Genomic DNA, 12,589 nt, shown 5'->3' on the forward strand with positions numbered 1-12,589 from the left:
TGTGTGTCTGCGTGTGTCTGTGTCTGCGTGTGTCTGCGTGTGTCTGCGTGTGTCTGTGTGTGTCTGTGTCTGTGTGTGTCTGTGTGTGTGTGTGTCTGTGTCTGTGTGCGTGCGCGCGTGTGTGTGCGCGCCTTGGAGGGGTGGCTTCCCTGCACCCCGGTTTTGCAGGGCGGGTTCCCCCAGCGAGGAAGCCCCACTGAGACCCCCTTGACTGGGGGGGTCAGGGTGCCCAAAGCCTGAGGTTCTGTCTGCAGGGCAGGTGCCTCAGCGCCCTGTGCTGGGAGGGGGCCCAGGCAGGGTGCAGGGGGGGCTCAGACAGGGTGCTGAGGGTCTCACCCCCTCCCCCAGAGCTCACCAGAGTTTGTGGGTTGGTGTGACCCGTGCCAAATCCTGGGCTTTTCCCACCAGCAACTTTATCAGGACAAGGAGTAAATAAGGGGTCCAGGATCTGGTGGGCTATCGATGGCCACAGCAACTGCTCAAGCTGGCCAGGAGCTGCACCCCAGCCTGGGGGACAGCGGGAGCCCCCCTGGGACATGGTCCCAAGCTACCTGCCATCGGCTGGGCAAGGTGGGCTGCTGCCCACCCCCACCCCCCCCCCCACAGCTCTGCCCTGCTGCGGATTCACCGCGTCCCCGCAGAGCCATCGCGGAGAGACCCTGTGCCAGGCAGCCGGGTGGCTCTGCCTGTGCTTTGCCATCAGACGGCCACCTTGCTCCTGCCCCCGGCGGGGTCGAAGCCCCCCGTGTGCGATGCTGTCCCTGTGCTGTCCCCGGGGGTGCTGGCTTGGAGGGGGGTCAGGGGGGCAATGCCAGGATCTGCCTTGGCATGGGTGCGGGCAGCACCCCAGCCTGGCGCGGGCTGCCTCTGGATCCCACAGATCCCCACGCACTCCCTGTAAATCCCAGCAGGCAGAGCTCGGGAAGCCACAGCGGTGTCCCCCCATGCTGCCGGCCACCGAGGGACCCCCGATGCCAACCTGTCCCACCCTGTGCCACCTCCATGGGCAGGCGGTGGGCCCGGGCTAGCGATGCCGGAGGGTGAGCCGGCGGCCGCCCCGGCTGGGCTGGCTGGTACAATGAACCATTGCTGGGAGCGCGGGGAGGAAGGGGGGGCGAGGGGAGGGGAAGCTCTTGCTCGGCTGCGAGAGCTGCCGAAGAGACAGGGGAAACAGGCACAGGCGCTCCCCGCTCTCCCCGCAGCGCCCACCTCACCCTGCCCTGCCCTGCCACCCACCCTGCCACCCCAGCCCCCCACGCCGGGCGGTTTGGGGTGCTGTGCTGGCACCTTGGCCTGTGGTCCCGTCGGGAGCCGGGTGCGGCGTGGGAGCGGGGGTCCATGCGAGCCGGAGCAGGAGGGCTGACGGTAGGAGGGATGCATGGGGATGTGTGGGGTGCTGGGTGGTGGTGGTGCTCGGCCCCCCGCTTTGGGGAGGGGTCTCTCAATCCCCTTGCCATGTGCTGGGGGGGTGCTGAGAGTTGTCTTCCCCTTGTGTGGGCTGGCTATGGGACTGGGGTGGGATGGGGCGCTGAGCTGTGGGGATGGAAGGTCCCATGCCCCTGGCCGTGGGGCTGCTGGGGGGCTGCCACTGGGCACTGCCCTCACCGCTCCCCCCTAGGCAACATCAGCCTTTGCAATGAGCCTGGGGGCGGGCGGGCAGGAGACCCCTGTCCTCCCTGTCCCGGGGGGCAGCAAGTCAGCGAGGGGCAGCACGCCCTGGGCGGCAGTGTGGGGAGGGCTGGAGGCAGCCGCCTGCTCCAGCTCGTCCCCCGGCACTGATCGGTGGCAACGCCGCAGTGGGGAGGCTGCGGAGGCAAATGGTGCCTTCGCCTGTGCCCGACCCAAGCGCTGGGGAGGGGGCAGGTCATGGCACCCCAGGGAACACTGGGATGGGGGGCACACGCCTGCTCCCCCAGCCCCACAGGTGCCCACGGCATGCCAGCCTGGCAGGTGTTGACGGGGGGATGCTGGGGGCTGAGCTCTGCCCTGCCAGGGCTGGGGGCAGCTGTGGGGGGCTCAGACCCTGGCCGGAGTGGGTGCTCCCCCCGCTCCCTGCAGCTCTGCCTGGTCCCAGTCCTTGGTGTGTCCCAAGGAGGGACAGGAACTGGCGGCTTCCTGCCCTGCACAATTCCCTCCCCGCCCCGCTCCTCCCGGGACATTGTATTTGGAGCCCTGGCCGGCTCCCTCCCTCCGCCCCTGCAGCCCCTCGGATCCGGGAATTGCTCTTCTTCCAGCGGAAATCCTGCTTTCCCAGCCAGCGATGGGGCTGGGAGGCCGAGGGGGGCATCTCCTCCCAGGACAGGGGGCCAGGGGCCAGCCCCTGCCACGGGCCTGGTGGCTGCCGGGTGGGCTTGTGGGGGCAGATTGCTTTTGGGGGGGTGGCAAGTCCTGCCTCCTCTGCCCCGGGGTATTGGGGAGGGGGCAGCACCCTGCCGCCTCCTGGGGCTGGCACAGGGATGATGCCAGCTGGGCGGTGGCCACGCCTAGCCAGAGCACAGTTGGTTCTGGGGGGCAGTGGTCCCCTTTGAACCCTGTCCTGCTGGAGGGCAGGCAGGGGAGGGGGGGTCCCTGCAGGCATCGCTGCTGGAGAGTGCCCGGGAATAGCACCGGGCCGCCACCGCGCTGCTGATGGGCACCGCCAGTGCTCCCAGCCTGCTGGTTTCCCAACTGGGGTGGGATGCCCCACTGGGAAACCCACGCTCGGGGGATGCTCTTGCAGCGGTCACCCCGTCTGCACGTCCCCAGCAGAGCATTGCTCCCATCCCGCCATCTCTGCCGGCGTCCCCGTGTCTCGCCGGGCTCTGGAGCCATATGCTCGTGGTGTGGATCTCTCCGGCCACAGCAGGACCCTTCCCATCCCTCCTCGCACCCACTGTCCTCGGGGAACCTGCTCCCACCAGGGCTGAGCTGGGCCAGGGGCTGCCATGCCCCGCTGGGAGTTGCAGAGGACTCGCCAGGCATGGGGTGAACTGGGGGGACTGGAGCAGGGGCAGGGCTCTACCCCAGGGCCTCGGCTCTGGACTGCTGGGCTTGGGACTGGGGGCAGCGGGGAGGGAGCAGGGACGTGCCACCGTCTGCCACTGTGTTGGGCCAAGGAGCAAGGTGGAGAGGAGGGATGTGTTCTCTTGTCCCCTCCCCAGGTTTGTGGGGGTCCTGGGTGTGGGATGGGGACATGGCCTGGGGTCATGTGTCCCAATGAGCCACCCAAAATGAGGCGCCTTCCCCTCCTGCGCTGCAGCTGCTGCATGCCTCGGTTTCCCCGCTGGGACCAGGGAGGTCCAGAGCCACAGGGCGATGGATGGAGGAGCCTGGGCGGGCTCCGTGCTGGGCTGTGCAGCAGTCTCAGTTCCTCTTCCACCAGGGAGGCTGCAGGCGGGTGGTGACAGCCACCGGCGTGCAGGGCCACAGGCAAAGGACAGAGAGGGGTGCAGGGCGGAGGGGGTGGGACAAGGCGGGGGGGGGCACAAAGCACCCAAGGGGCTGCAGCTGCTGCTCAGCCCTGCTGTGGTCCCTGCCCAGCCCCCCTGGCTGCCACGTCCCCGAGGCCTGGGAACCTGCCAGCCCCGGGGTTCCCCTTGGTGGCTGCCGCACCATCCTTTTCCTCCACCTCCTTCTCCATGCCGTGCTCCTGCTGCTTCCTCCTCCCACTGCGTAGGTGCCGGCTGGGTTCCTCTGGCAGCTGCCCCTCTGCCGCTGGCGTGTTCCTTGGGGAGCCATAGCGTGCCTGGGTGCCGGGGGCCCACCCCCAGCTTGGCAGATGTCACCCTGGCTCGTCCCCATGGCACAGGGTGCGTGATGTTTCCAGAAGCCCCTGTATTTCCGCATCCCCCCAGCGCCTGACCCCTCCATCACTGTTATACTCCAGAGCAGCATGGCGGCAGGGGATGAGGGCGATACCCACGGGGTGCCTCAGCATCGGGGGTGACAGGCAGGGTGACACTGCTGCGCACCAGGACATGGCACCCGGGCTGGGAGCTGGGAGTGGGGCTGAACTGCCCCGTGCCTGGGGGGGTCAGGAGCAGATGGACAGGCGGCCAGGGATGCGGCTGCATCGTGCCCAGCCGTGCCCGGCGGGGCGGGGGCAGCGGCGGGGGTGACAAGTTGGCTGGGTCTCAGCGCAGGGCGGGAGCTGGCAGCTCGGCTGGGACTGGTGCCGGTAGAGCCGGTGTGGGAAGGGCTCGGTTGCCATCTGCTCCCAGACTCCGAGCAGCACCTTTTCGGGAGAGCTGGGGCCAGATGCCAGCGCGCAGCCATCAGACATGGGGCCAGCTGCATCCCGTCCCCACAGACGATGCAAAGGGACCGTTTTTGTGCCACCCTGCCTGGTTAGGAGGTGGCAGGGACCAGCTCGGGGATTTTGTGGGTGCCCAGAGAAGGGGAAGCATGGGTGCAATGCTGCTGTGTGGCAGCTAAGCATGGCACAAGCAGTGGCTAGAGCCCATGGTGCAGCGATATTTTGGGTTTGTCCTTGCCTAGAAGATGCTCCGTGCCCGCCTGATCCCTGTCGGCCGCTGTGACAGCACTGCCACCACACTCAGCACAGAAATTCAGCAAAATGAGAAGTTTCTCTGTGTGATGCTGGCAACAGGGTGGGTGATTCCCACCCAGAGGGGACGGGATTTGCGAGAGCTGGGGGTGTTAGTCAGCTGAAATAGCCACTTGCTGTCAGCAAAAATAAAAACCCCGAGCAGGGGCATGCCCTTTCGGATTTGGCAACACTGCCCCGTCCGCAACGGCCGTGGCCTTGCCACACTGCTGGTGTCGAAAGCGAAGGTGGAAGGGGGAGGGACGTCCCTTTCCACTCCCAGCTGAGAGAAAGGAAAGTGAATCAGACTGTGACAGGGGAAACATGCCTGAAACGTCTCATCTGCCCCAAATCCTGTGTCCTCTGCGCTCCCAGGATGGGCAGCGGGCGCAGGGCTGCTGCTCAGCACCTTCCCTCCACTCTTGGGCTGCGATGGGGTGAGCTCTGCCGTACTGCTGCAGAGCCCTCAGCCAGAAAGCTTTGCCCAGTCCAAACTGGGCAGACTGGGGTGGGTGGGCGTGCAGCACCCAGGGGAGGTGACAGGGCTGGGGACAGAAATGTCCCCTTGCAGCCATGGCAGGGGAGGACTGATTTCCTCTCCTGCGACACCTTGGCTGCCACATGTGACCCGTCCGGAAGAGTGGCCCCGACCGCAGCGAGGCCAGAAGGGCCCCTCATGCCGCCGGACACCGGCTCCCCGGCTGAGCAGAGGGGATGGGGAAACTCCGAAGGCTCCTTTTCGCCCTGCTTTGGGGCAGCTGGGGGACATGTCTGCCCTTGGTGGGAGGCGGTCGGTTTGTTGAGGACGCAGCAGGAGAAAAAGAGAAAAACTGCTCAAGGATGTGGTTTCAGCCCATGCAGGGGTGTTGCAGCCTGTGCAAGAGCTTGCAGCCCTAGAAGGGGTGTTGCCACCTGTGCAGAGGTATTGCAGCCCGTGCAGGAGTGTTGCAGCCCGTGCAGGGGTGTTGCAGCCCGTGCAGGGGTGTTGCAGCCCGTGCAGGGGTGTTGCAGTCCATGCAGGGGTGTTGCAGCCCGTGCAGGGGTGTTGCAGCCCGTGCAGGAGTGTTGCAGCCCGTGCAGGGGTGTTGCAGCCCATGCAGGAGTGTTGCAGCCCGTGCAGGGGTGTTGCAGCCTGTGCAGGAGTGTTGCAGCCTGTGAAGGAGTGTGCATCCCATGCAGGGGTGTTGCATCTCGTGCAGGAGTGTTGCATCCCATGCAGGGGTGTTGCAGCCCGTGCAGGGGTGTTGCAGCCCATGCAGGAGTGTTGCAGCCCGTGCAGGGGTGTTGCAGCCCGTGCAGGGGTGTTGCAGCCCATGCAGGGGTGTTGCAGCCCGTGCAGGAGTGTTGCAGTCCGTGCAGGAGTGTTGCATCCCATGCAGGGGTGTTGCAGCCCGTGCAGGGGTGTTGCAGCCCGTGCAGGAGTGTTGCAGCCCATGCAGGGGTGTTGCAGCCCGTGCAGGAGTGTTGCAGCCTGTGAAGGAGTGTGCATCCCATGCAGGGGTGTTGCATCTCGTGCAGGAGTGTTGCATCCCATGCAGGGGTGTTGCAGCCCGTGCAGGGGTGTTGCATCCCATGCAGGGGTGTTGCAGCCCGTGCAGGGGTGTGCATCCCATGCAGGAGTGTTGCATCCCATGCAGGAGTGTTGCAGCCCGTGCAGGGGTGTTGCAGCCCGTGCAGGGGTGTTGCCCTCTGCCTGATGCCCTCCCTGGTGTCCACAGGTGCCTCTTCTCCCCGAGGTGACATGGAGCAGCTGAAGTGACCTGAGGAGTCATCGCAGTGAGTAGGGTCGCCATGGATGGGAGCACCCCATGGGTGCCAGGGGTAGCAGGGTCCCCCTGGGCAGCACAGCTCTCCTCATAGCCCAGTCCTGATGTCACAGCCCAGGCACCCAGCTTGCTGTGCCAGGGGGTGGCAACACCCCGCTCCTCCTGGGGCTGGGGTGAGTGTGGGGGTGGGCAGGGGCCCATGCATGCACCCCAGTGCCTCTAACTGGGACCAGGTGTGCACACGCTTGTGCACGTGCATGTGCCCTGCTGGGGGGAGCACGGGACTCATGGTCCCTCTGTCCCGCAGGCCGTGCCCAGGATGGGCTGTGTGCACTGCAAAGAGAAGGGATCTGGCAAAGGGCAGGTGGGGGGCGAGGTGGGCACCCCCCCACCTCTCACCTCCCAGTACGACCCCGACCCCACGCAGCCGAGCGCCATCTTCACCCGCATTCCTGACTTCAACAACTTCCACGGCACGGCAGTGCCCTCGGCTCCATCCTTCACGGGGCCAGGGCTCTGCACCTCCAACACGCTGCAAATGCGGAGCGGGGGCATCACAGGTCAGTGGGGCTGGGGTGCTGGGGGGGTTGTCCAGCTGCACCCCTGCAGTGCTGGGGTGTGGGGGTATCCTGGGGGCTCACTGCAGCCCCCTCCGTGCGCCACAGGTGGGGGTGTGACGCTCTTCATCGCCCTGTACGACTATGAGGCCAGGACAGAGGACGACCTGACCTTCCAGAAAGGGGAGAAATTCCACATCATCAACAACACGTGAGCCCTTCTAGGCCCCTGCCACCCCCAGCACCCCAGTGCCACCCTGGGGAGGTGCCTCCGTGCATGGGTACCCCGTGCAGGACCCAGGCTGGGGACCCCAGCTCTGCTGCGGCTCCATTGCTGGGTACCTGCAAGAGAGCCAGGGCCACGTGTGTCGTGTTGAGCGGCCTTGTGCTGGGGGAGAACGGGATCTGGGGGTGCTGTGTGCGGGGTGGGGAGGGCAGGACAGCCAGGTGCCTCCGTCTGTCCCTCCTCCTCACTCTTTGTTCCTCTTTCCCCAGGGAGGGTGACTGGTGGGAGGCCAGGTCGCTGAGCACAGGCACCACGGGCTACATCCCCAGCAACTACGTGGCCCCTGTGGACTCTATCCAGGCAGAAGAGTAAGTATGGGGGGCTCAGGGGTGGAGGAAGACCCCAACCCCATCTGCCTCGGACCCAGGTGTCCTGGCACTCCCGGCGAGCCCTGGCAGTGCTGGCAAGGGGGCCCGTGGGTGGGTGTCCCCCGGTGGTTCCCCCCCGGCGCTGAGCCTGGCCCCATGGCAGGTGGTACTTTGGGAAGATCGGGCGCAAGGATGCGGAGCGGCAGCTCCTGTGCCATGGCAACTGCAGGGGCACCTTCCTCATCCGGGAGAGTGAGACAACGAAAGGTACGGGGACAGGGATGGGGACACCGGGGGGCTGCGCCCTGTGTCCCTCCCTGACCCACCCTGACCTGTGCTCCCACATAGGAGCCTACTCCCTCTCCATCCGGGACTGGGACGAGGCCAAGGGAGACCACGTGAAGCACTATAAGATTCGGAAACTGGACAATGGGGGCTACTACATCACCACCCGTGCCCAGTTTGACACCGTCCAGCAGCTGGTCCAGCACTATATAGGTAGGGTGGGATGGGGGGGCACGGGTGGCGTGGAGAGGGGTAGGGAGAGCCCAGGTTACCCTTTGGCAAAAGATAGCCATCTGGGCTAACTGGGTTTAACGGTAGGAGGGGGCTGTTCTGGTGGTGGCATTAGGGGACCCCCCGGGGGTGCCCCCCTTCTGAGTCCTGGGTGCAGGGAGCACCCAGGCTCTCCGGAGCTGTTAAATAGCCCCTGGGTCTGGGTGGGCACGAGCCATGGGCACAGCCAGGGGAACTGGGGATCCAGCACAGCCCGAGGGGGTGCGGGCCATCCCGGGGGAGGCAGAGGGGGGTGAACCCCATTTATATGTGAGCATGTCAGGGGTTGACTGGACCACGCAGGAGCCTGGGCGATGCCTGGGGCAGTGGGTGGGTGCAGCGGGCTGGCGGGGGTCCCTGTGTGGCTGACGGCTGCCCCTGCCACCCCGGTGCCGCAGAGCGGGCGGCTGGGCTGTGCTGCCGCCTGGCCGTGCCGTGCCACAAGGGAACCCCCAGGCTGGCCGACCTCTCGGTCAAAACCAAAGACGTGTGGGAGATCCCCCGCGAGTCGCTCCAGCTCCTCAAGAAGCTGGGCAACGGGCAGTTCGGGGAAGTGTGGATGGGTAGGGCCTGGTGGGCAAGCTGGGGAGAGCGGGAGGGGGGGGATGGCGGGGGCACCCCCAGGCCTGGCACCCCCCACCCCTGGGGAAGGGGCTCCTGCCTGCTGGGGCAGGCTGAGCGACACCAGTTTGACGGCATGGGGATAAGTCCCGTGTCCTGCTCTGGGGTCACAACAGGTACCCCGGGCGTCCACGTGATGTCCCTGCATGGGTGAGCAGCCCCCCATTTCAGATGGGAGCACAAGACCAGGCCGAGGGATCCCCTTTTTGCCATCCTCTTCCTCCAGTGCCCCATGCTCGCTCCGCTCGGCATGCATGCTGCATTCATCCCATCGCACCCCCTCCCTCCCTCCTACCTTCCCTGCCCCCCCCCCCGCAGAATATAACGACGGGTTGTGCCATCTGCTAACCCGCGCGTGCCCCGCTATGAAGCCCCAGACCCTGGGATTAGCTAAGGACGCCTGGGAGATAGTGCGGGAATCCATCAGCCTCGACAAGAAACTCGGCATGGGATGTTTCGGAGACGTGTGGATGGGTAAGGCTGGCCCAGCCGGCCAGTGGGTGGGGGGCACAGGGGGGGCAGGAGCAGTCCGGTCCTGCCCTGGCAGGCAGCATCACGGGATGCCAAGCGGTACCCACTGCTGGGGGGGATGGCAGCTTGGCACAGGCTCCCCCGTGGAGGGATGGGGAATGGGGTGAGGTTGGCATTAGGAGATGAACTCACAGGTGCCTTGTCCCCATGCCATGGGGTGAGGGGGACTCCTTGTCCTGGGTGGGATTTCCTTGCCCTGCCCTGATTTCCTTGTTCCTCCACCCATGCAACCCTCCATGCATCCCTCCCACCCTCCATCCATCCATCCTTCCATGCAAGCATGCACCCCTCCATCCACATACCCTCCTCCATCCACGCACTCCTCTGTCCGGTCCTGCTGGGGCTGGCTGTCCCCTGAGCTCACGGTGACGCTGTGTCCCCGGCCCAGGCACATGGAATGGCACCACGAAGGTGGCGGTGAAGACGCTGAAGCCGGGCACCATGTCACCCGAGGCTTTCCTGGAGGAGGCTCAGATCATGAAGCGGCTGCGGCACGACAAGCTGGTGCAGCTCTACGCCGTCGTGTCGGAGGAGCCCATCTACATCGTCACCGAGTTCATGAGCCAGGGTGAGGGGGGAGCACTGCCCGTGGGACCCCCCAGCATTCCTTCCTCCAGCTCTTCTACAAGCCTCACCCTGCCTGGGCACAGCTGGGGTGGGCAGGGAGCTGGTCCCAGGGCTGGGGGCTTGCAGGGGGTGGGCACCCTTGGGTGGGCACGGCTGGTTCTCAGGCGCTTTGACTGGCACCCTTTGCCTGCAGGCAGCTTGCTGGATTTCCTAAAGGATGGGGACGGCCGCTACCTGAAGCTGCCCCAGCTGGTGGACATGGCTGCCCAGGTACCGGGGATGCTGGCACAGGGTGGGGGTGCACCCAGGGGCTGCATCTGGGGGGTTCTCACTGCTTCCCACCCCCGCCAGATCGCGGCGGGCATGGCCTACATTGAGCGGATGAACTACATCCACCGGGACCTCCGCGCTGCCAACATCCTGGTGGGAGACAACCTGGTGTGCAAGATTGCTGACTTCGGCCTCGCTCGCCTCATCGAGGACAACGAGTACACAGCGCGCCAGGGTGAGCCGGTTTGGTGCCCTGCTGCTGTGGGGACGGCTGCCCTGTCCCCTCTGTGCTGCATCCCACCCTGGGCCCGGAGCTGGTCATCCCCAGTGCTGGGTGTCCTGGGCAATGGGTGTCCCAGGGGCTGGGTGCCCCCAGGGATGGGTATCCTGGGTGATGGATACCCCAGGGGATGGGTGTCCCAGGGGATGGGTACTCCAGGTACAGGGTGTCCCCAGTTCAGGGTGCCCCATGTGTGGTGTACCCCAGGCAGAGGGTACCTTGGGTGGTGGGTGCCCTTGGTGCACGGTGTCCTGGTGAAGGATCCTCCCGGTGCAGGGTACCTTGGGTGCAGGACACCTTCAGTACAGGGTGCAGCATGTCCCCAGTGCAAGGTGTCCCAGTTGCGGGCTGTCCCCAGTGCTGGCCCTGGATGTGGGTGCAGCAGGGTGCCCCGGCCATGGCTCACCTGCCTCCTCTTGCAGGTGCCAAGTTCCCCATCAAGTGGACGGCCCCCGAGGCCGCGCTTTTTGGGAAATTCACCATCAAGTCAGACGTCTGGTCCTTCGGCATCCTCCTGACTGAGCTGGTGACCAAAGGCCGGGTGCCCTACCCAGGTATGGCAGCGGGCACCCTTGGGGTGGGCTGGGCAGCAGGGTGCAGGCCAGGCAGGGGCTGACCCTCCCCGGCTGCCACCAGCAAGGCTTGCCCCATGCCTCAGTCTCCCCATCAGAGAGACCAGCGCTACGCCAGGCTTCCTATCCAAACCACGGGGCAACGTTGCTGTGTCCCTTGGTGTGCCTTAGTTTCCCCACTGGCTCATCCTGTGGGGGTGCTGGTCACTGAGCTGGGGGTCCTTGTCACGCAGGGATGAACAACCGGGAGGTGCTGGAGCAGGTGGAGCGGGGGTACCGCATGCAGTGCCCGAGCAACTGCCCACCCTCCCTGCACGAGGTGATGGTGCAGTGCTGGAAGCGGGAGCCCGAGGAGCGCCCCACCTTCGAGTACCTCCAGTCCTTCCTCGAGGACTACTTCACTGCCACCGAGCCCCAGTACCAGCCGGGGGACAACCAGTGACCTGCTGCTGGCACCCCCCAGCCGGGCTCTGGGGTGGCTTTTGGGAAAACCTCCCCCTTTTTGCAGGGGGACGTTGCTCCGTCTGCTTGTGCAGGCCCCCCCCTCAAAAAAATAATGCCTGTCAGGGGATGCTCAGGGTGCCCCCGGCTTTGCACAAGGATTTTGGACTCAGAGAGGGGGCAAAGCTGTGCCCCCCCCCAGCCCCCCTTACCCCTCTCTTGTTGCCTTTACACCCAGCTTTGAACCTGAGAAGTGCTTTGGCTGTGGGGGAGGGGGGGGTACCCCACTGTGCTCCCCCCAGACACCCCTAGACCTGCAGCAGCAGAAGCCTCAGGGAGGGGGGACCATGCCAACCCCAATCTCCTCTCCTCCAGCTCAGCTCTGCACACCTTGGGGGGTTCAGCTCCCCAAATCCTGGTGCTGACCTGGGGAAGATCACCTCAACTTCCCTCCCCCTCCCCCCCCCGTTATATTGTCTTTAATTTATAAGATTTTATACCCCTCACCCAGCAGTCATCTCACCGTCAGGAATCCCTGGGGTATTTGGGGGGATCCTTTTGCTCCCCCCTTTTATCTCCTCTCCTTATAGTAGAGCCAAGTCCTGAAAGCCATAAACCTCTGCTTGCACTGGCGGGGAAACAAGGGGTCCCGGGGGGGCCAGGGGTCCTTGGGGGGCCCAGGCTGGGGTGGGACAGCTCTGCCCCAGGGGCTGTTTCCTGCTGCCCCATGTCAGGCAGGAGGGGGGTACGGGATGGGGTTACCCCCACGGCGCTCAGGGGGGTCCCCACTGCAGCTTGGCTCAAACCGCTGCGGCAAGCGTTACAGGGGGCTGGGGGGGGACTCGGGGCACAATGTGAATGTGATGGTGCTGGGGTGGGGGGGGATGCCACCCTGCCAGCTGGCTCCTGGGGGGCCGGCTGCCCCCCTGGGCACCCCCTTTCCTAAAGGGGGGTGCCTGTAGTCCCAGGCTTGGCCCCAGCCTTGCTCCCCATGGCCAAGAGCCCCCCAGCACCCATGGGGCAGGGCTGTGGGTGGCCAGTGCCATCCAGGGGGGGTGAGGGAAGAGGAGGGGAGGGATTTGTTGTTTATTTTTTTTTAAATCCAGTCTGTAAATAGAGAGAAATAAAACCTTTCTAACAAGTGTGGGGGGGGGGGGAACCTGAGTCCTTTTTCCCCCCCCCTCAGGTTGAGGAGCTGCCCCAGGTGGGTATAAGGCAGTGGGCAGGGTGGGCTGGGGGGTGGCTAGAGCTGGGGGGGGGGGGCAACCCTGCACTGCAGGAGTTGGGGTGGGGACACCCATCCCCATGCA

At 65.6% G+C, this 12,589-nt stretch overlaps 1 protein-coding gene across 3 annotated transcripts; it reads left to right on the top strand.

Moving 5' to 3' along the window:
* The first annotated feature begins 1,149 nt into the window (after positions 1-1,149).
* FGR (FGR proto-oncogene, Src family tyrosine kinase) lies at positions 1,150-12,355 on the top strand. Of its 3 annotated transcripts, none has more exons than XM_037381679.1 (13): positions 1,150-1,365; positions 6,244-6,301; positions 6,599-6,851; positions 6,957-7,059; positions 7,344-7,442; positions 7,606-7,709; positions 7,791-7,940; positions 8,396-8,560; positions 9,538-9,717; positions 9,910-9,986; positions 10,068-10,221; positions 10,689-10,820; positions 11,072-12,355. In XM_037381679.1, the coding sequence occupies exons 3-13, from the start codon at positions 6,611-6,613 to the stop codon at positions 11,278-11,280; spliced, it is 1,614 nt and encodes a 537-aa protein (XP_037237576.1). In that variant the 5' UTR covers positions 1,150-1,365; positions 6,244-6,301; positions 6,599-6,610; the 3' UTR covers positions 11,281-12,355. The 3 variants fall into 3 exon arrangements, with proteins under 3 accessions (XP_037237576.1, XP_037237577.1, XP_037237578.1); XM_037381680.1 differs by lacking the exon at positions 8,396-8,560 and adding an exon at positions 8,937-9,092; XM_037381681.1 differs by lacking the exon at positions 8,396-8,560.
* The last annotated feature ends 234 nt before the right edge of the window (positions 12,356-12,589 follow it).

Source organism: Falco rusticolus, chromosome 3 (genome assembly GCF_015220075.1).
Source record: "Falco rusticolus isolate bFalRus1 chromosome 3, bFalRus1.pri, whole genome shotgun sequence".
NCBI classification, from domain to species: Eukaryota; Metazoa; Chordata; class Aves; order Falconiformes; family Falconidae; genus Falco; species Falco rusticolus.